General features: G+C 50.9%; 1 protein-coding gene and 1 long non-coding RNA gene across 2 annotated transcripts in view; one reads left to right on the forward strand and one right to left on the reverse strand.

Moving 5' to 3' along the window:
- The window catches only part of LOC132692723 (uncharacterized), a 14,983-nt gene extending 8,678 nt beyond the window's left edge, over positions 1-6,305 (reverse strand). The window contains exons 1-2 of the long non-coding RNA XR_009616544.3: positions 5,274-6,305; positions 4,707-4,862 (exon numbers count right to left, since the gene is read on the reverse strand). This is a non-coding gene — a long non-coding RNA (uncharacterized LOC132692723). The remainder of the gene's footprint in view (positions 1-4,706; positions 4,863-5,273) is intronic.
- A 21-nt stretch (positions 6,306-6,326) lies between these two features.
- Positions 6,327-16,979, forward strand: TMEM128 (transmembrane protein 128). Its single transcript, XM_060655449.3, has 5 exons — positions 6,327-6,464; positions 7,989-8,130; positions 11,832-11,990; positions 14,828-14,936; positions 16,355-16,979. The coding sequence occupies exons 1-4, from the start codon at positions 6,368-6,370 to the stop codon at positions 14,925-14,927; spliced, it is 498 nt and encodes a 165-aa protein (XP_060511432.3). The 5' UTR covers positions 6,327-6,367; the 3' UTR covers positions 14,928-14,936; positions 16,355-16,979.
- Positions 16,980-23,046: the final 6,067 nt, after the last annotated feature.

Raw genomic sequence — 23,046 nt, forward strand, 5'->3', positions numbered from 1 at the left:
CCAAGGAGGGGTACGGAGTCCAACGACCCCCTGCGAGTGAGGAGTCACCCTCCAGCACCGCCCTGTAACACCCCCACTTTCCTGGGGTTGGTGGGGGGCGGGGGTGGGGGGGAGGTGGGAGCTCCCTCTGGGCTCTGTGCAAAATGTGCTTTTGGGACTTTCAGAACATCAGGACGCGTGTGTTGAGTCTCTTAAGGAATGACAGGCAGATTCTTACCAGCACACAAGCAACCCCCAGCCCGCATTTCTGCACTATCGTCTGGCAGGCCCGGAGACTCCACGCCAGGTACCGCAACTAGATGTGATCTGACCCGCTCACACGAGTCAATCGGGGGTAATTTTCTGGGTTCTTCAGGATTTGGAGACCCTCCCCTGGCGCTCAGGGAGGGTAAGAAACGCTGCCGTTGATTAGCAATGTCTGCCGTGCGTGTGGGTGGGAGAGGGGCAGGTGGGTCACCACACTCTCCCCTCCTGGAGCCAGCATCTGGCAAGAATGAGCCCCGGGCACTCTGACTTCCCTGCAGCTTATGTCCTGAGACACTGAGTCATCAGAATCCGTTCAGCATGGGAGCTCAGGCTCTGAGGCCAAACCTGCCTGGGTTCAAATCCACGCTCCATCGCATAAGCTGCAAGGCTACCCGCAGAGACCCGAGCTCAGCTGGGGGGCCTTTCAGCTCTCACAAATTAGGGATCTGCAATTAGCAATTCCAACGAAACTACCAAACGGATGGTTTAATCCTTGTATCAAGGGAATGTAAGGTGCTGGTCACGGTCGGCCATCCACAGTCTGTGCCGCTCCACAGTCTGACCTCTTCCTACGGGAAGGCCACCAGGCTCACCCCTTTAAGGCTGCCCAGCTACCAGCTGCTGCCGCCCCACTGGTATTGACCACTCCCAGGCTGCCTTTCCCGGCTGCCGAGATTGTCCTTCCCCGATAACAGGGGTTCCCTTTTACGGAGTCTTCATCCTCTACATCGGGCACAGCACTAAGCCCTTTATATCTGCCGCTGTATCCGTATCTATCCACCTCACATATCTTTCAACAAACCTAGGAGGGGGTGTTACTGTACCCATTTCGTGGATGAGGAGATGCAGAGAGCTTAAGTGACTTGCCCCAGGTCACATAGCAAATAGCAAAATCAGGATCTGAACTCTGGTGTCGCCTTGAGAACTTAGTTTTTCTCTCCTGGTCAAATTTTTCCTTTGGTCAGGACCCCTCCCCTGCCTCGTTTCCACCTGCCTTTTCTTAGCACTAATGATTTAGCTCATCATTATAAATATATTCCATGTAAAGCTTTTTAAAAAACTGTCCAGGCCAGGGATTTCCAAGTGGTTTCCACAATGGATCACATGACCAGAAAGGCTTTTTCATGGTTTTATGCAATTTATGTACTTTGTGGTTACTGGATTTCTGAGTATATTTATCCTGTATCCCTTCTTCTATCTAAGCTTTCAAGAAACAGCTTCTTGATAAATAAATTAGGGCATCTAAGTTTCTTTACTTACTGGAAATGCATGATGATATGACACAAAATATTGTATTAAAAATATGGGGGGGGGACGCCTGGGTGGCTTAGTCAGTTGGGCGCCTGGCTTCAGCTCAGGTCATGATCTCACGGTTCGTGAGTTCAAGCCCCACATCAGGCTCACCGCTGTCAGCGTGGATCCCACTTCAGATCATCTGTCCCCCTCCTTCTCTGCCCCTGCCCCACTTGTGTGGTCTCTTTCTCTCTCAAAAATAAATAAAACATTAAAAAAATATATATGGGGCTTCCTTAAAAGGAAAAAAAAATGAGTTTGTTTTATTAGATTACATGCACACCATTAACAGGCCAAATTCTAGGCACTGCATGATTCGAATCATGTCAATGACGAGACTGGCGTTAACAGCCTAGAGGACTCTGGGCATCTGGGAGGTAGTCGATCAGGACGCACCTCAGCTCTCTAGGTGAGCAAGCCTGATAGTGAGTCTCAATTTAAAAAAAAATTTTTTTTTTCTATTTATTTACTGTTGAGAAAGAGTGAGTGAGCGAGAGACAGAGAGAGAACGAGTGGGGAGGGGCAGAGCCAGAGGGAGACACAGAATCTGAAGCAGGCTCCAGGCTCTGAGCTGTCAGCGGTGAGCCCGACGCGGGGCTCGAACCCACGAACCACGAGATCACGACCTGAGCCGAAGTCGGACGCCTAACTGACTGAGCCCCCCAGGTGCCCCCCGACCAATGAGTCTCAATTTAAATGTGAGCAATTAATACAAGAGATTTTTCTTGCACAGAACAACGGATCCAAACATTCCTCCCAAACTGCCACACATCGGGAAATGTCAGGAGTGCTTGGGGACGCTTTCACACGATTCCAACCTCCCAGGCTTCCCACTCTAGGCCAGTACCGGCCCCCGCCCCCCGCCACCCCCTCCTTTTCTTTCTAGCTTGAGGAACGGTCCTTTTCCCTGTCCTGATCTTTTGTTCAAGACGAACACCTCCCTGCTGCCCGACACACTGGCAGCCTGGGGAGGCTTCTGCACCATTCTCCCCAACGCCCTATCCCACAACACAGCACACTGCCTGTGTCCTTAGAGGTTCTCCGGGGGCTTCCCTTCTGCTGGGGCGGCACAGCGCTGTCAGACTCACACTGACTTCCCTTCTGCATGAGCTCATTCCTGGACGTGCTCACCATCTCTGGGCCAGTGGGGAAGGCACGTGGCCTGATGGGAGAACACAGCTGTTCTAGTCTGCTGTCACGGCTGCAGGTAACACAAAACCACTTAAACGGCATTCGTTTCTCTAAAAATGAGATTTGGGGGCACCTGGATGGCTCAGTCCGTTGAGTGTCCGACTTCAGCCCGTGTCATGATCTCACGGTTTGTGGGTTCGGGCCCCGCATCGGGCTCTGTGCTGACAGCTCAGAGCCTGGAGCCTGGTTCGGATTCCGTGTCTCCCTCTCTGCCCCTCTGCTGCTCGCACTCTCTCTCTCTCAAAAATAAATAAACTGCAAAAAATAATAAAAATGAGTTTTGGTTTTCTTGGCTCAGAAATCTGTGATGCCTCAGCAATGGATTCATAACAACAGGTAGGACTTATCGAGAGCTCTCTCTGGGTCAGACACTGTTCTAAGCACTTTGTGCATGTTATCAAGACTTTGATCTTTACCCAATCCCATGAAGTAGATACTATCCGTAACCCATTCTTAACTCACTTTTCCAAGTGAGGAAACTAAGGCAGAAGAGAAGTGGCTTGCCCAAGGTTGAAGCAGCCAGTAATGGCAAAGTCAGTAACGCCAGGGCTAGGTGGCTGGCTCCAGGGCTCATGTTCTTTCTTTCTCTCTCTCTTTTTTTTTTAATATTTATTTATTTTGAGAGAGAGAGGGAAAGAGAGAGAGAGAGAGAGAGAGAGAGACACTCCCAAGCAGGCTGCATGCTGTCAGTGCAGAGCCCAACACGGGGCTCCATCCCATGAACCGTGAGATCATGACCTGAGCCAAAATCAAGAGCAGGATGCTCAATCGACTGATCCACCCAGACACCCTCAGAGCTCGTGTTCTTAACTAGGTTAACCAGGCCTTGGCTGGAGTCAGGAGTTGGAACAGTGCTATCAAAAATGCTACCTCTTGGCTTGGCGTGCATCTCAGAGCTTCCTCCCTAGGCGGACTTCCTCCATGGGTCTCTATGGTGCCAGCCCCAAAGGCCACACTGACCTCACAGCTTACCATCCCAGCAGCCCCAGCCTCAGTCCCAGGGGCTGACGGGTCTGGTTTGGGCCCTGTGTCCTCCGCTAGGACAGGGTCGGCCTCGTGAGGACTCTGCAGAACTACTACAGAAAGGAGGGAGAGGGGCTTCTCAGAGGAAGGGATGTGTGTCTGCAGTGAAGACCAGTTAGCTGTGATCAAGGGTCAAGTTGAAAACTGGGTAATGGGATTTCTGCTACCTGCCAGGCTCTGGGGAGCTGCTAAGGCATGGTTGTTGCCCACGCTCAGGTGGGAGAGCGCAAGCAAAAGGAAAATGGCCACAAGAATCCTATCTGGGGCCCAAGGAGAAGGGAATAACGAATGGACCAGGAGGTGAGCAGGATCTAGAAGGCCTGGGAAGCACACATTAGCAGTAGTGTATATTAACTACCTGCTTGAACGCACACTCCGTGCCAGGCACCAGGCTAAGCAATCAGTACACACGAATCTTTGTCCTGGTACCTACTGTGTCACAGATGAGGAAACTGATACTTAGAACAATAAAATAACTTGCCGAAGGACCCATCACGATGGAGCCGGGATTCAACAGACTGTAAACACCCTGGACTTAACCACGTTACTAAGGAGAGCTGGGAAGGGTCACAGTCAATTTCATTTTTCCCCATAAGTAACTGACATTGAAAAGGAGATCCCCCGGTTGGTAGCACTCTGTTATCAGTTATCTGTTATTAGGGTACACAGAACACACATTGAGGAACTTATTTAAATGGCCCCAGCAATGAAGATGTGGTCATTAAACACTGGACCTTTTCCAACCTGCGTTTGAGTATCATCAACACGGTAAGCAGTAGTGCCATTAATAACACCCGAGAAAGAAGGCTAAAAGGATTTCGGATCCAAATACAAAGGCCCTGAAACCATCAAAGGGGAAACCAGATCTGACCTGAACGTACTACATATGGAAACTCGGGCATAGCTGTGATGCTCCGGGGAATATTCAGTTACAAGGGAGACCCAGCACTGACCTTTTTGCAAGGAGAGAATCAACAGAAGACTGTATGTGATACGAGGAAGTCACTTCCTGTTGACAAGGCTTCAAACCCCCTGTTTGAAGAGAGAGAAGACGGGAGGGCAAAGACCCCAGGTGGCTTTGAGCTGATGAACCCTGGTTCTTGAGGAGTCTGAAAAGAAAAGGCAACACAAAACCAAACAAAAAGGAGGTATTGTGTCGACAGGCCATATGATCTGCCCAGCTGTTACATCCTTTGCTCCTATGAGTTTGCTAGAAAGGCTGAAGAAATGAACCGGCAGAAACTTGCCATTCTTTTCTTGAATATTTATTACATCTCTTCTGCAAATACTCATAACATATAGAAGATACCAGAGTGCCTACCAAACTGACTTCCATGGCTTACCGAGCTATCCACTCCTGTATTCAACTCACCTCAAGCCACTCTCCCTGCTCCCCACACACCCCAGCAGAGCACACCGCCCTTTATTTGGTGCTCCCATAACCCTCCCCCCCCCCCCCCCACAGTATTTCTATTATGGCCTCGTATTGAAATCGTCTCCTCCCCGAGTTTCTAACCCACCTCTGTCCTCGGCACTTTAGCAGGTACAGCGGCTCGGAAAATGTTGACTGAATTAACAGAACTCTTCTCTACATTTATAAGCCCTAAACTAGGCGGTGGTAGGTCTCTGGGGTCATCTTTGGTCCAAGGGCTCCTCCAGTGCAACGTCATGTCTTACTCATGTTAATCTCTAGTGTGGAGCATGGTGTCTTAACAGTTTGCTGCGAACAGCAGGTGCTCAGTAAACGTTTCAATGATTGAGCCCCAAACTTCTCAACACGTGACACGTAGGGCAGGGGAAGGACCGTAATTCACGGGATTACTGACGGAGAAAAATCGTGAGTTAGGGACAGTCTTTTTCGGTCGATGAGCAAGAGTGAGGGGAAAACGCAGTTTTCTGGGCCAGAACAAACTTGTCTCCCATGTTCCTGGCGGGGTTATAGTTCTCCAGACTCAGAAGACGGGGGTTAACATGCACCACATACGGGTGCTTCCCACTTAAACCTCACAACAGATCCAGGGATGGGCAGGTGTAACCCCCGCGGTGCCAAAGAGGAGACAGGCGCGGAGAGGTTTATCTCCCGCACAAGCCCATCCATCCCAGCGGAAGGGGCCAGGCCCGAGGCTCGGCAGCAGGTACAGCAGGTACAGCAGGTCCTGCGGCTGCCTTGGACCCTTTCAAGTCTAGCTGGGCGATTCCTGGAGCAGGGAAGAAGCCGGAGACTACGAAGTTTGGACACAGGGGAGCCAGGGGAGGCTCCGTCCGCCAAGATCAAAGGGAACCAGGGGGAACCAGGAGGCACCGCACAGCCTCGCACCCCTGCCCGGCACACTTTCGGCGGCCTCTGGAAGCTTGGTCCTCCCAGGCTTCCGTAGGTCGGAATCCGCTGGGGGTACCTTCCGCCGGGCCCAGGCTCAGTGTTTTCAAATTCAAATCCTGTTTGCGTACTTGAGCACTGAGGCCGAGAAGCCGAGCCCACCCTAGAGTCTCACCAACTAAAACCTCGGACTGCATAGGCTCCACCCCTCACAGCAGCGAGCACCTCGGCCGGGGAGCCGTTGGCGGAAGTTCCGGTCGTTACGTCACTTCCGCCGCGCTTCTGGGCGTTGCCAAGATGGACGCTTCGCGGGCTCGGGAGCAGCTCCGGCGGCGGTACCTGTTCCCGCGGGACACCGAGGCCCCGCTGGACAGCGAGGGCTACGCCGGGCCGGGTGAGGCGCTCCCCCCGGGCGCGCCCCGAGCTGCGCTGAGGTGTCCGGAGTCGAGGCGCCCGGAAACGGCCGGCCCCGCGGACCTCCCGCAGCCCTGTCCTGGCAGGAGGGACCAGGTTTCGTTTATTCAAGGCTTGCCAAGCCGTTTTGCAAGTCGGGTATTTAGCGTCCCTGAGAGATTCCTAGTGATCGCGTAGCCCCGCGCATCTTCATCCCAGCTGCGCTTCAGGATTCCCAGGAGAGCTGGTTTGACACCTCTTTGGCATTCTCTATTTAAATAAAAAATACCATCCGGTTGTATTTCTAAGAATCTACCAAAGCATCATACTCGTACCAGTACACGAGGACGTATGTGCACAGTGTTTAACCTCAGCATTCCTCGTAGTGGCGAGCGACTGAAAATGTCTAATTGCCCATCAGCAGAGAGCTGGTTAAATACATTTGGATGTACTCCTACATGACACGGCAGGCAGACTTTTTTCGCCCTGTGGGGATGATTTTCACAGGGAGGCGCAGGACAAAGTCCGCTGTACCAGCGTTTGGGCACAGACCTGGTAACGTGTGATGTGTGTTCACCTGTAAATGCATAGAGTATGAAAGAATTCATAGAAGTTGGTGTTGGTAGTTGCTTTGGGGTTGAGAAAACTAGGGTTAAGTATAGGGGAAAGAGAGTTCATTTTAGATTTTTCTGCCCTGTATGTTGCAAATCGTGCACTTACTACCCTTTGAAAAATAAACGCAGAAAACATCATGCCCAGGCATTCTTATTTACAAATTCTGAGGCTGTCTCCCAGAATTTGTATTATGAACAAGCCTCCTGGGGATTCAGATGGTTTGTTCAAGGTCGGGGGTCTCAGATGTATACCAAAGGTTCTCACGAGAATTAAGAGGTGGGGGGGCATGTCACTCCTCTGGGGAATTTGTTAGAAATAACTCATCACACCCAACCCCAGCCACCTATTCTTTCAGATTGGGTCTCAACTGGAAGAAATTTGATTTGTCCATCACCTGTCTAGACAGTGCTGTATCAGGACTAGACCTCCGCTGTGCCCTGCCGTTGCCTCAGAAGGTTGTGTTTGTTTGAAATAATTAAAATATGTAGTTAAAAGTATTTGGGGGAAATTACAAGTCCATTTTGTGCTCTAATGTCTGCTGTCTCCATTTTTCTTAATTAACAAGACTAATTGCTTTCCTAGGCAATATATGAAACATGATACTAAAATTCCTATACTACCAGATGGTGTCTTTCTTTCCAAAAGACGGTAATATTGTAAATTTGATTTTAAATTCGTTTAGGGGGAACAAGTTGACTATACTGAATATGTTTTATAGCAGGTTCCTATTAATTATTTCTGCAAATATAAACGTGTTTTGGTGGCTGTACAGAAGAAATCTGTTCTCTAATTGGAGAGAATCTGGTTTTGGGAAAGCTCTAGGAAATTATTTTATCCGGCTTAAAATAGGTGTTCTTTTTCCTCATAAATTTATGGTAATTTGATAAGTTGAAATCTTCCTTATTTGCAGAAGTCTCTACCGCTGTTGAAAGAAAGGAGAAACCTCTTCCAAGACTTAACATCCATTCTGGATTCTGGATTCTGGCATCCATTGTTGTGACCTACTATGTTGATTTCTTTAAAACCGTTAAAGAAAACTTCCACACCAATAGGTGAGAAAGCTTCATTGCTTCGTAATTAAGCGCCCTCGTCTCATCGCTCATAGTGTCTTGTGAGTTGCGTTCTTCAAATGCTTAGAAATCTCTTACTTCCTGCCAGGCACGGTGTTGGAGGTACTGGTGACACAAAGGTCACTAGTGACCAAGAGAGTGTGTGCTTGGGACACGTACAGCAGAACGGATGAAACTGGAAAGTACTTCAGTATGCCTTTCAGCACAAGTGTGTTGGAGGATGGGGAAGGTAGTGAATTTAAGAAGAACCTAATCCATGTGTAAAAAATGGAAGAAGAAAGATTCTGACAGTCTGTCTGAAGACAGTGCAGGAGCACCGGGAGGAGGGAGCGAGGACCCTGGCGGGTGAGAACCGGGCCTCAGAGTTTGTTTGCAGAGCATAGTTACAGCTAACAAAGTAACTACGGGGAGTGATTGAATTAGGGTTGACGTCACTCAGAGGAGGAGTCGGGAGCTTTGAGGCCTGATGTCAAATTGTCCGTCATTCATGAGGATTAAGATCTCTTCGGTATGATCTCAGGAATTGATGGGGGGGGGGGGGGGGGCAAGGTTGTGAATCGTACCTGAGTCCTCACTGAATGTTGAAGAGTGTTCTCGAGGCCCCCACACAGCAGAGCCAAGAGGGAGAGACGTTGGTGAGCTTTGAGCTGGCACTGGGAGCGGTGGTTTGCACAGGATGCGAGCACGGGGACCAGCAGGGCTAGAGAGGTGTGGATAGGACCGTTTGATCCCGTGTCATCATGGGGGTGACGCACAGTTTCTCCTCAGAGGCCTTCGGATGCTGACTGCGGGAGGGAGAGCCGGGAGGTGCACAGAGCATGCATTCAGGAGAAAGGAGGCATATGGGACTTATTTCAGTTGTTCCATAAAAGCCTATTCGTCTCTTGCCTTAATGCCAGGAGCTAGAACTTTCCTTAAACACTCCTGTCTTCCTGCCCTTTACCCTGCTTGCCCCTTCCCTGACCGAATTTGGGATGAAGAACCAGCCATGTGTCGAAGGCACCTTCTTTCTCTTGGGAGCCAGCTGTCTGTGGGAAGCCCAGATTCTGGTCTGTCTTTCTGTGCCGTCATTTCTGGGGGCAGCCCCAACCCGAGAGGGTCTCTAGGTTTTCATGTCAACTTGGAACCTGGTGGCACGTCTGGTCACCAAAGCCATCTTCCTGCAGCTCCGTCAGTAACAGAGCTGACAGTTGACGTCATCGGCCTAACTCCTATGTGTCTCTCAGTCGGTGTAGATCCTGGGCTGGGAAAAGAGGATGAGTAGTTGTTTTGCACACTGCCGGGAGCAGCGGCCTCTTTGTTATTCAGATACGACATGAGAGCCTGAGATGTGTTCGGCTGTGGTGACAGTGATCAAGAAAGCACACTTCCAGCCCCCCGGTAGCCCCTTTCAGGCCAAGACAGGTGAATGGGTCATGTGCACGCTATAAGCATATGCCCAGGATGCCGTGGGACACCTAGAAGGAGCACCTAGTCAGCCCAGCCTCGGGAGGCAGGCCTTTTGGAGGTTTTAGGAGAGAGAGGAGGATTTCCCTCTTTGTCTCCTTATTTTAAGTATTCTCTCTAGTTGAAGGAAATGCTGAGCTAAGGGACGGTTGGTTACACCTCTAAGGTGTTGGGGGCACCTGCCGTAGTCACTGGGCTGCCCAGGAGCCCGCGCTGTCCCGTAGCAGAGCCGGGGCTGTGGGGCAGGAGAAGGACACAGAAGTCACCGGCCTGGCCTCAGAAAAGTATCACCTTAGAGACAAAAGACCTGAACGGATACTCAAAGGCTGAGGATTTTGAGTGGCACTATATTCTTGCCAAGGGCCTCGGTAAGCAGTGGGGAGTCTGAGCGGCCGTCGGACGAGGGCCGTACCCAAGAGGGGTTGCGGGCTGCCTTCTGCCGCCTTACAAATCTACCTGAAGTGATTCCTCATCTCTTGCCCTGCCGTTAGCCCCCAAGTTCGGAAGCTCGAGGCATTAGGGTTCTTCCAATCTACGCAAGGCTGCAAGCCGATGTTCAGAGATAGGAGACACAGGTCTATGTTAACAAACAAAGCGAAGCGTGATGGGTGATGGGTTGGAAATCACAGTTTTTAAGAAAATCCTGGTCGTGTGTGTGAGCCGAGTTGCTGGTTAAAACTACAACGGAAATCACAAGCCCAGATACCCAGGCTCTTCCTCGTTACCCACCGAGTCAGAATTTGGGAAACCGGGGGCAAGATGGCTTCCCTTGGCAACCTTGCCGAGGGACTCCGATGCCAGGGTGGAGGGCCTCTGACTTGCAGTCGCGTTTTGGTTCAGGCGGGTTTTCCAGCTGCTTCTGTCCTCTGCCATATCTGGACGCAGTAGCCGCACCAGCGTTCCAGGTGGAGTTAAAACCTGGAACAGACGGAAGGATCCTGACCGAGCAAGGAGGTCACCGTGACTCTGGCACAGTGTTCCTCAACCTTTGTTGCCACCTCCCGAGGAGCCTCCGTGAGAGGTTTCATTCCTACCCACCCCGTAACGTCCTGCGGGAGTTTCTCTGTGCATACAGAAAGAGGAGGAGGATTTCTTCCCTTTGGGGGCAGTATCGCCCCTGTTGAGAATGACACTGTAGCAGAAGAGAGGCCTCTGCAGACCCCGAAGGAGGAACGTGGAGGTATTTTTTCCATCGATCACACCAGCGGAATAATGCTGCTCGCTATGGGGCAGCACTTTTCAGAGTGCTATGTGATTTTCGCAGCTGTTCTGTGAGGTCCTACTAACGTTTCTAGAACACCCTGAGGTTAAGTAACCTGCTCAGAGCCACAAAGCTAGTCGTGCTGGGGCTGAGCTTCAAACCCAGACAGGCAGATTTGGAAGGCCACGCTCCAACCACTGAGCTATCCCGCCTCTCATAACTGATCCCAGCACTGCAGTGTCATTCGGTGCCTTAAAGGAACCTGGAAGCTTGCCATGGCTGGAAGTGTACTCGGTGCCTGTGTGACTGTGACTGTTCCAGACCCCCATGACCCCTCTCTCGTCTGCATGGAACCCCCGTCTTCTCTCCGTGAAGAAGCGAAAGAGAATGGAGACGTTGGGAGACAGGAAGAGGGCTTCGTTCCCCAAATCTGGCCACCTCCCACAACCAGCAGGGGCCAAGGAGGCTGCCTCACCCACACTGAGTCAGCGCTGGGGTAGAATTCCAAGTGAGGAAAAAGACACTGCCCCTTGGAGGGAGATTGGGAATATTCTAGAAATGGGTGTCTCGCTCAGAAATCTGTTCCGAGAGGCAGTTTGAGGTAACCACCTTCCAGTCTGATTTTCAGTCCTCCCAGAAAGCCTCCTTACCTTAGAGGAGTTCATGGCACCCGTTTCTTACTCTCCCGCTCGAAACTTCAGAAAGAGACAGAAAGCTGCCGTGTCGTGAGAGGAGACGCGGCGCCACGAGCGGACTTGTGCTTCGGGTGGTGGTTTGTGGAGCGTGGGGAGTGCACGGCTGTTCGAGCCTCACTTTCTTCCTGCTGCACCTGCCAGACCCCTCCTGTGTCACCCCATCTCCCGCCCGACAGAGGCCATCTGAAAGCGGGGGTTGGGGAGCCGTGGGCCCCTCTGGGCCCCTCGCCCAGTTGATCTGCGTAGCAATCGATTTTTAGGCTGTCGGTGAAAACCTTTTTTCAGACGCGTGCTGAGGCGCTAAGTCTGCTGGCAACCCTTGTGTCGTTTGGTCTCTGCAGCTGGTTCGTGGCCGGCGGCGCCCTCCTGCTGATCAGCCTGTCGCTTGCGTGTTACTGCATCCTCTATCTGGAGTGGTGCCGCGGGATTGAAGATTACGACGTCAAGTATCCAGCCTTGATACCCGTGACAACTGCCGCTTTTATTGCGGCCGGCGTCTGGTGAGTTAACTTTGCAGCAACCAGGGGAATAAAGCGTGTTGTGATCAGGTGCCGATGTACGGGGCATGAAGCTTACAGAAAAGGAGAAACGGGAAAATGGCCTCCTGTCATTGCTAGTCTCAGAGGCCCTTTCTAGTAGGATCGTTCTTTACGTATTTAGCTATGGTTTTTTAATTTTTTTTAAGGTTTATTCATTTTGCAGAGACAGAACGTGAGTGGGGGAGGGGAAGCGGGAGAGGGAGACAGAACCCGAAGCAGGCTCCAGGCTCCAAGCTGTCAGCACAGAGCCCGATGCGGGGCTCGAACCCACGAACCGTGAGCTCATGACCTGAGCCGAAGTCGGACGCTTAACCGACGGAGCCGCCCAGGTGTCCCGCGCATTTAGCTGTTTAAAACACAAATGTTGACGTGGTATCTGTATATATTCTGCGTTTTGCTTTTGAAATCATTTGCAATGTGAAGCGAGGGGGACAAGTATAAGAGACTCTTAAATACAGAGAATAAACTGAGGGTTGCTGGAGGGGTTGTGGGTGGGGGGATGGGCTAAATGGATAAGTAAGGAGCATTAGGGAGGACACTGGTGGGGGTGAGCACTGGGTGTGATACGTAGGGGATGAATCACTGGAATCTGCTCCTGAAATCGTTATGGCGCAATATGCTAACTTGGCTGTAAATTAAAAAATTAATTCATTAATTACATCGTGCTGATTGGGAAATGTAATACGGAAAGTGGAGACAACTTGAGTTGTCCAGCTGAATGAGTTAACCACTGCACTGGCGAACCCTCACCCAGGTCAAGAAAGAGAACCGTACCAGCCCCATGATCCCTTTCCGCCCGCCCCCCGCCCCAGCCAGGGCGCTTTCCTTCCTGCCCATGGACAGACACTGTCCCGACCCGTGTGGGACTTGCTTTCTTTGGCATCTCTTAAGTACCGTTTTTGTTTTGTCTATTTTTTTGACTTCGTAGAAATGGATTCAGGTATTCCGTATTCTTGTATGTTTGGCTGTTCACATGCAGTGCTATGTCTGGTACCTGTTTATCATTCTCACACTCGAAACTTCAGAACAAACAGAAAGCTGCTGTCTTCACTGTGAAAGATAACGTGTCCCACGAGCGGGGTTGTAGTTTAGACGGTGCTGTACAGAGTGTGTGCGAAGCCTCGCTTTTCTTCCTGCCGAGTGTGTCGGTCTCATCCTGCCTCACCCCATCTCCCGTTAGACCCGAGCCGTGTATCACAGCCGCTCATTTCTGGTTAGCATTTCGTCCCATCACTGAATGCGTTCATCGCTTCTACTGTTGATCGCATCTGGATCGTTTCCAGTTTGGTGCTGTTGTTCATGATGCTCTTAACATTCTTGTGTGTGAGTCTCATGCGCATGTGCACGCGTGTCTGGTGGAGGTATGTGTGCACACGCGTGTATACATGTCTCTAGAGGTGAAATTGCTGGCTTATAGGTTATACATATCTCCAATTGCAGTAAACAGCTGAAATTTTTTTTTTTCCCGAAGTGATTGTCCATTTTTTTTGTAACGGAGCCGTATCATTGGTAATTCGTCCATATTGGTACAAAAAAATGCGCCTCTTTATTTTTATTTTATTTTATTTTTAAGTAGGTTCCATGCCCAATACGGGGCTTGAACCTAGGACCCTAAGATTAAGAGTCACATGCTCTACCGACTGAGCCAGCCGGGCGCCCCTGGATAAGCCTCATTATTTTTAATTGTACACATTATCATCACACAGACATAACCTAGGTTTATTGAACCTACCCTCCTTTGGTGGCTAGACTTACAGTTGTTCTTACTGCTTTGCTACCAGGAAAATGGCACAATCCGTATCCTTCTTCTTAATAGGTAGTCGATGAAAAAACACTGATTTTTTTTTTTAATGTGTATGAAAGCACACTTGCTCACTGAAGAATAATCTGTTAATTACAGAAAAACACAAAGGAAATAAATCCCCATGATCCCGCAGCCAGAGAGAACAACTGTTCTTTATATGTTGTATATATTCCTCTAGCTTTTTTCCTTTCTCTATGTCAGTTGAATTGGGATTTTGGAAAAACCATATATTTTGTGCCTATTCCGTTTAATTGAATGTTTTTTATGATTAATTTTCTGTCATTGAAATTGGAGGGCATTGACAGGTATCACCTTGTGTTGTGGTTATTACTGACCCTTCGGTGATGTGGGTACACGGGTGTGCTGTTTTACATCCTAAGAGTGAGATCGCCCCGGAAAGGTTATTTTTTTAGAACAGTAGGATTTAAAAAGTTCCGTTGTTTAAAGTTCCGTTTAAAAAACTATTACATAGTGAAACCAGTAACTATTTAATTAACTTCTGCTCTTACAAATTCAGTCCATAAAGATCATTTGCACTGAGAAGCTGTCTTATTCTTACCTTGGCGACAGGAGCAGTGTTTCTCTCAAAGGGATATTTAATAGCAACTTATACGTCATTACGTTTTTCATCCTGTTTCTAACAAAAAGTTATTTGAAACTGTGTCTTTACTCTGATGGTTTGACAGTGTGCGGGTCGTGGAAGCAGGCTGTAGCCATTGTCGTCGATGTGCCGCCACAGACACTGACTTTGAGAGACTTGGGATCCTGTTGGGCCAGCTCTCGGGGGAGGACCTTCAGTGGTTCGGTCCCAAGTGCTCTCTGAAGAGTTTGTGATATTTCCAGTGCTGGCCAAACCACATCTCTGGGAAACATGACATACACACACAGTTGCTGGCTAAGAGAACTTTCCCAAACGGAGTTCAAAGTGGGATCTCGGGGTACGTGCGTAGATTACAGCTGGAGCGGCCAACCGCGTGTGTCTTATCCTTTTCAGCTTCAACGTTGCCCTGTGGCACGTGTGGTCCTTCCTCACCCCGCTGGTGTTGTTCACTCAGTTTATGGGCGTTGTGATGCTGATCTCACTCCTTGGGTGATGTCCAGAGGTAAGAGTCCTGGAACGGCCTTTCTAACACTGAACTCACTGGACCAGTGTCTTTGGTGACTGTTTCCAGGTGGCACAGCAGTGACGGACTACTCACCGACTGTGCCTTCCTTCAACTCTGAGATGAAAGGGACCGAGACCCCTTCCCTTCTGCATAATTTAGTTCTCCATGACTATTTCCTGGGTAAGGCACCCCGCCCTTCAGAGATGTCGTATTTACACCTTACGGTGTAGATAAGCTCCCACAGTAGGTCACTTTCCACCCAGGTCAGCTTCCATCACCTGATACACACCAGACAACTGGCTAGGTTGCTGTTAGGGAGCAGGAACGTAGGAAGAACGGGCACTTTTACCCACTCGAGCTGTTCTGGCTGCCTCCTAAAAATCTGACGGACGACCCATCAGCCTTTTCCTTCCGTGTTACTTACAGAATCTCTTGCTCCCCACGGACGACTGCCTCCCTGGGCCTGCTGCCTTACACGGCGGGGTCTGTCTGTCGAGTACCAGACGACTCCTTTATCAAATAAATATGCATGAGAGCACTCCCTCTGCGTGCTTAGGGACACGGTGAAAAAGCCAAGATAGGCCCTCTCTTTACGCAACTGACTTCGGAGCTGGGAGGAAAACTTCTTCATGTGTCAGTTTACGGGCATGAAAACAGGCCCAGAGAAGTGGATGTTAACATACTAAGTAAAGGATTGGGGTGCATTTCAGCTAACAGCCTGTGCTCCCTTTGGAGTTCTGAGGGGAGTCATTGTACCCAAATAAGGGAGACACGGACAGAATTCCGTCGCTGCCAGGCTGCAGGTGGTCACTAGCAGGTGTGTGGCCCCACAGAGGTGGAGAGTCCCCTGTGCACACTGTGCTGTCCGGGGCCATCTGGCGTCTCTCCCTTTGTCCGGGTCAGCACGTGTCACCGCAGGACGGAGCCTCATCTGACCCCGTGTCCTGCTTTTCCCCTCCGCCCTGATACCGTTACGTTTTCCGCCGTTCAGTTTTCGGTTTTTATGCACGTTCAGGAGCTTTCGACCCTTGACGTGAGTTTGTTTTTGGTAATGGAGAGCCAGAGAGCGTTACAGGCATGTGGACTGAACTGTGCTTTTTTTTTTTTTTTTTTAATTTTTTTTTTTTTAACATTTATTTATTTTTGAGACAGAGGGAGAGAGAGCATGAACAGGGGAGGGTCAGAGACAGAGGGAGACACAGAATCCGAAACAGGCTCCAGGCCCTGAGCTGTCACCACAGAGCCCGACGCGGGGCTCGAACTCACGGACCGCGAGATCACGACCTGAGCCGAAGTCGGCCGCTTAACCGACTGAGCCACCCAGGCGCCCCTGAACTGTGCTTTTTAAACAGGAAATCCAGCTGCTTAAAAGACAGACTGTCTCACTCAGAATATAAATGCTGGCTTTCTTTCAGGTGTAAGAGCATGTCACTTCGATGCGAACGATTCAGCACCCAGCCAGCTGGCAGCATCGCAGGTGTAACAAGTGCTACAACGTGTCCTCGTATCTAGGAAGTGAGTGGTTTCCTCGGAAAAACTATAATGTTGCAGTCTGGTTGAAATCAGAATAAATTCGATTTCGTTTGTCTGTCCTCACACTCAAGTGATTACTGAATTTTTCACACTCAGAAATGTTCTGTTCAAAATAGAAATAATTAGTTTGTGGTGTCAGTCTGATGAATCGTCGGAGAAAGTGTTGGTGTGAACATTTAAGCAGAGTTTCATTATAGGCACATGGTGTCCTCCCCAAATTGCAGAGTTGTTCGCCCTTTGATCGTATGCGATCGCTGGGTGTGTATATGTGGGAATGATCATGTCATGTGCCTTTAACCCAGCTTCTGCAATTGCGATCTCATTTTTATAATAGTTTTGTTAGGTGACAGGACCACTTGAAAGCATTTTATGTGTTCCTGCCACTTTAGATTTTATCATTGTGTAACTTACTGGGTTTCTAGCATTTGTTCAACATGGGCACTTTTACTCATTTTTAAGTACACGTACTTTTTCCTTAACATTTAAATAAAATATTTTTATAACTTTCCTGTGGGTTTTGTTACTGCAGACTTTGGGACCTTTGGTTTCAGCTGATAGCACTTTGCGTTAAGGGTGTAAGTCTACTCTGCTCTTCGGAGACCTCAGGAAGACAGACGCTTTCAAATGCAACCACATTCACCTTAAACCTCACCGACACGGGCTTTGTGGTGTTGATTATCATCTCCCTGACAAAGGGGACTTCGGTGGAAGATGTGGGCTAATGTTTACAAAACACCCGCCACAGTGCCTGGTACACGTAGGTGCTCACTCCATTCATGGTAATGGAGAGAGAAAGAAAGACCACGTAGATCCAGGATCAGGGATGGGACGAGGCAGGCGTGACCAGCGGGCAGAATCAAGCCCAGCCTGTGTACCCACACGTGAGGGCTTCCTCACAAGTAAGGAGCAAGGTCAGGCCCCCCACCATCCCATCTTAAATTTTTTTTTTAATTTTTTTATTACTATTTTTTAATACTTATTTAGTTTTTGAGACAGAGAGAGACAGAGCATGAACGGGGGAGGGTCAGAGAGAGAGGGAGACACAGAATCTGAAGCAGGCTCCAGGCTCTGAGCTGTCGGCACAGAGCCCGATGCAGGGCTTGAACCCACAAACCGTGAGATCATGACCTGAGCCGAAGTCAGACGCTTAACCCACTGAGCCACCCAGGTGCCCCCCATCTTAAATTTTTTTAATGTTTATTTATTTTGGAGAGCGAGCGAGCAAGCAGGGGATGAACAGGGAGAGAGGGAGACACAGAATCCGAAGCAGGCTCCAGGCTCCGAGCTGTCAGCACAGAGCCTGATGCGGGGCTCAAACTCACATGAGACAAGACAAGACGAGACCTGAGATCATGACCTGAGCTGGAGTCTGGTGCTTAACCAACTGAGCCACCCAGACACCCCATCCCCCCCCACCCCATCTTTTATTGCAGAGCATAGTTCCATTTGGATAGAAAGCTAAGGCTGTGCATTCCTGGACACTGGTTTGTCAGAACCCAGAGAGCCAAACGCTGACGCTGTGGCCAAGAAGACGGTAAGATTACGCTGTTACTTGCAAAGAGACCTTTCAATAAGTTTTTTGAAACAGGATCATGTGTGGTCCCTGTTTCTGTCAAATGACTGCCACGTGTGTTATTTAGGGGTCTGTCCCTGTTACTGTAACTGCTAAATAAGTACAAACGGTATCAGGCCGTCCTGTGGGAGGAGCACCACCCTTCAGAGTCAAGACTAAGTGAGCACTTGTAAGTCCCCACCCCGACGGCCAACGATAGGGTAGAGGCAGGTGCGTGCTCTTAAAGCTGTACCTGACTTTGGCCATCCCAAGCCTCAAGCCCAAGTCTCCTACCTGCTTGCACCCCGGATGCCCAGGCCCGCTGCTCAGAGGTGGTGGTGTGGTTGGGGAGCAGAGCTGTTCCACAGGAAGAGTTCTCCGGGCGATTCCTGCGTGCGGCCCGGGTCGAGAACTCCCCTGTTCCAGTCAATCTGGGGAGAGATCTCTCTGCAGAAGCTGGAGCCTTCGAATTGGCAGGGAACAGAGAGATCAAGGGATCTAACTTCGCTCACTAGGATAAAAACCAGACTGGGACTCCCCCCAACCCCCCAGTCTATGTCTGGGACCCAGCTCGGGTGACAGTGGTCTTTCTAAGAGACTAAAAGGATTTAAGACCCTGGCTGTGTCGGGGCTCTTTGGTCGTATGCACCCTTAAAAGCTCTCTTCAGCAGCAGCCAGGCACTGGAAGGGACTAGGGAAAGTTGCAAAGTCTCTGCAGGTGGGCTAGTGTGGGGGGACAGGCTGGGGCCAGGTGACAGAAGTTATTAGGTGCCCTCTGCAGTCCCAGTCCAGATAAATGCCTCCACTTAAAAACATTTTTCTCTTGAAAGACCGATTCAAGCACAGTATTCCTCGAGGTGGGAAAGAGTCCGGTGGATTCTAGGCCCATGGGATTCATAAAAACTAAAGGAATCAGCAGCAGGAGTATTTTGCATGCACTGAGGACTGAGTCCAAAGGGGCAGGCGTTGCAGGGTTCTGGGCCGAGGGAAGGTGGGGCAGTTGGTGGGGGCCGCAAACCCTCCTCTCCCGAGTGTCAGGTTCAGCCCCCAAGCCGAGGACCATGATCTCCCCATTTGGGCGGAAGTGGGACGTATGGCTGCTCTATTTCTAAGGCAGCCTGAGCGCCTGGGTTTTACTGTTAGCCGCAGCTTTTGCAAACCTTTCAGAACCTCGCTTTGGGCGTATTCGTCGTGCCCTGAGATGCATCCTTCCCACGTGCACACAGACACATTGCCACGTTTCCCATCTTCGAACACCCCCCCCCCCCAAGTCGGGGTCCCTCGTGCCTCTCCACTTACTGACCGTTTTCTTTGCCCCCCACCCCGCCCCAATGGCAAAACTCCACCAAAGAGCTCTCTCTGCCCACGCTCTCCAGTCGTGCTCCTTTCTGAAAAAGTTGTATTAGGTCATACTTTTGCAAAAGAGTGTTAGAACGTTGCCTTATGTTTACAGTAAAGAGGAGTCAAAGAGGACCTCAGGAGCCGGGTGCCCCCCAGCCTACACACCTCCAGTGGCAGGAGTGACCCCCAACTCAGCCACTGCTCCCCCGCTGTCCCCCAGCACTCACCTGAACGCCATCAGGGCCATCCGGACTCTTCTCATAATCCCTTCATCCCTGTCACCGCGGCCAGCACAAAAGGCCTGGCACTCCCGGGCCACGTCTCACCTCCTGGCCTCACCCCCACATGCGTGTGTTCCCCTCATCCACGTAACAGATCACAAGACACGTTTAGGCTTAAAACCACCGCCACCGTGGTCTTGTTCGTGTGTCTGAAATTTGGACAGGAATTTGCAGGAACAACCTGTTTCCTCCCCACATGGGGTGACCCAGCCGGCAGGCTGGTGGTCCCCTTCCAAGGCGGTTCCCTCTGGGCTGGCGAGGTGGTGCTGGCTGCTGATTTCTCTCCGCACAGGGTCTCCCCCGGGGGGCGGGGAGGGAGGGGTGGGCAGTTTGGGTTTCCTCCCCGCAGAGTCGCTCAGGTCCAAAGCTTTTGTGTCGGTGTCGGTAGCTGCTGTAACGAGCTGCCACAGACAGCAGCTAAAACAACAGACGTGGATTATCTCACAGTTCCGTAGTTTGAGGTCTGCGCTCACGGGTGCGGGCAGGGCTATGGTCCTTTCTGGAGGCTCCAGGGGGGAAGTCCATTTCCCGTGCTGTCAGGCGGGCAGCAGAATTCAATTCCTTACGGTCCGAGGACGGAGCTCCCCATGCCGAGCTGGCTGTCAGCGAGGGCCGTTCCCAGCTTCTAGAGGCACCTGCATTTCTTGCCTCGTGGCGCTCTTCCTCCTCTCAAAGCCGCGCCTGTCCTGCCTCCTCGTCATTGTCATATTGCCCAGATCCGCTCTTCTGCCTTCCGCTTCCGCTTTCGGGGGGCTCGTGTGATCACGCCAGGCTCACCTGGGCAACCCCAGGTGCTCTCCCTATTTTAAAGTCCTTAATCCGCCGTCAGTGTTCCTCTTGCCGCGCAACGCAGCGTTGTTGGTAGCTTCCCGGGAGCAGGGTGTGGACCCCTTTGGGGGCATCGCTCTGCCCACCGCTGTGTCCCAGAGACAGGAAGCCCCCACTTAGAGCATGGGCTCAGAAACTGTCCACGTAGTTACAGACCCCAGATTCAAGGGGACATACCTTCCCCTCATCCTAAAGGAGGAGGGTCAAGGAACGTGTGAGCCGGGTGTTAAAACCGCCACAGTCTCTGGCCACAAATTCTCTGTGTTCCTCCCACACGTGAAAGTCCCAATCCCGGAAGCCCCATCCTGTTCCAGCATCAGACACAGGCTTGAGCTCCAGGATCTCATCATCTGAATCAAGAGGGGTGCGGGGCCTCAAGCTGACCACCCTCACAGGCGAGTTACCTGTCGATCGCACACCGAACATACAGTGGTGAGGCAGGCGCAAGTACGCGCAGTAACATTCAAAAAGTGGGGAACAAGGCACACAGTCGCTGGTCCACAGAAATCCAGCTGGGCGCGGGTCCCCCTCTCTTGCTTAGGGACCAGTGCTGCCTCCTAGGACTCTGACAAGGTGTCAGGCTCTACCCTCTGGGCTCTATTCGCCCTCCGTGTCATTCTTTTCTGGAAGAAAACAGTTTAGAATCCAGCTTTCTCAGCCTGCTTCCTGCCCAGAAAAGGTCTGAGCTCCTGAGGGTTCTTCATTTTGCACTGTCTTCCCCTTCTGTCTGAGCTGGAGGTGTTTCCACAAGAACAGTTTGCAAAGAATGAGAGGTCATCTCTGCGGCTGCATTTAAAGAAATCTTTACCTCCTCGAGCTACAGGGTAGACCCAGGGAAGGATCAGGCTCAGGACTTAATTGTGGGCAAAGTATCCGAGCCGGGTGACTTCTCAGTCTGCGAAATTTCATCCACCAGAGTCAGGGCCTGACAGGGAACGACCAGGTCTTGAGAAATGGACACCTACCTATGGCATGAACTGGATGTCATCTGATCCACCAAGAGCAAGGCTGGGCATGCCCCACAGTGATGCATTGCTGAGTAGAAATGGTATATAAGCTTGAACGTGAACTGGAAGCCATTAGTCGGTTGCATGTACAGGTGGCTCAGGGGCCTTTGAGATCGATTTTTGCTACATACTGTCTCCTTTTAAAAAAAATTTTTTTTGGGGCGCCTGGGTGGCGCAGTCGGTTAAGCGTCCGACTTCAGCCAGGTCACGATCTCGCGGTCCGTGAGTTCGAGCCCCGCGTCGGGCTCTGGGCTGATGGCTCAGAGCCTGGAGCCTGTTTCCGATTCTGTGTCTCCCTCTCTCTCTGCCCCTCCCCCATTCATGCTCTGTCTCTCTCTGTCCCAAAAATAAATAAAAAACGTTGAAAAAAAAAAAATTAAAAAAAAAAAAATTTTTTTTTTTTTTTTTAATGTGGGGCGCCTGGGTGGCTCAGTCAGTTGAGCGAGCGACTTCGGCTCAGGTTATGATCTCGCAGTTTGTGACTTCGAGCCCTGCGTCGGGCTCTGTGGTGACAGCTCAGAGCCTCGAGCCTGCTTGGGATCCTGTGTCGCCCTCTCTCTCTGCCCACGCCCGCTTGTGCTCTGTTTCTGTCTTTCAAAAATGAATAAACATAAAAATTTTTTTTTTAATTTTTTAAAATTAGTTTTGAGAGAGTGCACAAGCAGAGGCTGGGGGGCAGAGGTGGGGGGGGGGGCAGAGGATCCAAAGTGGGCTCTGTGCTGACAACAGCAGTGAGTCCAATTCGGGGCTCGAACTCACGAAATGTGAGGTCATGACCTGAGCCGAAGTCAGATGCTCAACCGACTGAGCCACCCAGGCGCCCCTGCACTGTCTCTGTTAATCTACACCTGCGGTCCCTTGGGGAGTTTCTCATGAGTGGCGGAGAAAAAGCTCCAGCTTAGTTTCCAGGTGGTTCTGCATGATACGACGGCACCAGCCATCACGATATGCTGTCCCCCCACGTAGACGGCTGCAGCCTTACAGCCCCACCCAAAGGTGACCCTGAAGGAAAGGCTGTGAAGGAAGATCTTCCCAGTGGGCTGAATGTTGAGGGGTACATTTGCTTGGCCACTTTGGCCGGATTGAGAGATGGCCAGGGTACAAATCGACATGAACTCGTGGATAGTTGCTAACAGACTCCCAGCGTGGCTGGATGGTCAGTGACTTGCAAAGAGAAGAATTGGAAACTTATTGACAAGGAGGTTTGGGGAATAATATGTGGAGGGGCCCGTCAGCACGGATTCAGAGTGTGAAAAATGAGTCATGTGAGTGTTCACCAGGGGCAACGCCTGCAGGGGAGGGGGTAAGAGAGCATGTTCTGTTGGTGTCTGTCAGCCTCTGCCTAGCCACCCAGCGTTTCCTCCACGGGCCCACGTACAAGGTGCAAGATGGAGGGCTGTGCACACGCTCAGCAACGTAGAAGTCCTTCCCCAGGGCTGACCCGGTTGACATATGCTGCGTGCAGAACCTTCTGGAATGACTTGAGAAGGGGCTCTGAATTTTTGCCACTTCTCCCTTCCCTTGAACCTGGATGGGCTCATGACCACCTTCACCGACAGAATATG

Source organism: Panthera onca, chromosome B1 (genome assembly GCF_046562875.1).
Source record: "Panthera onca isolate mPanOnc1 chromosome B1, mPanOnc1 haplotype 2, whole genome shotgun sequence".
In the NCBI taxonomy this organism is placed as follows: Eukaryota; Metazoa; Chordata; class Mammalia; order Carnivora; family Felidae; genus Panthera; species Panthera onca.

Bases quoted from the DNA above. Each gene is read 5' to 3' on its own strand.
- TMEM128 (XM_060655449.3), top strand. From the start codon at position 6,368: ATGGACGCTTCGCGGGCTCGGGAGCAGCTCCGGCGGCGGTACCTGTTC. The intron at 6,465-7,988 runs GTGAGGCGCTCC...CCTTATTTGCAG, and splicing joins CGAGGGCTACGCCGGGCCGG to AAGTCTCTACCGCTGTTGAA. The intron at 8,131-11,831 runs GTGAGAAAGCTT...TGGTCTCTGCAG, and splicing joins GAAAACTTCCACACCAATAG to CTGGTTCGTGGCCGGCGGCG.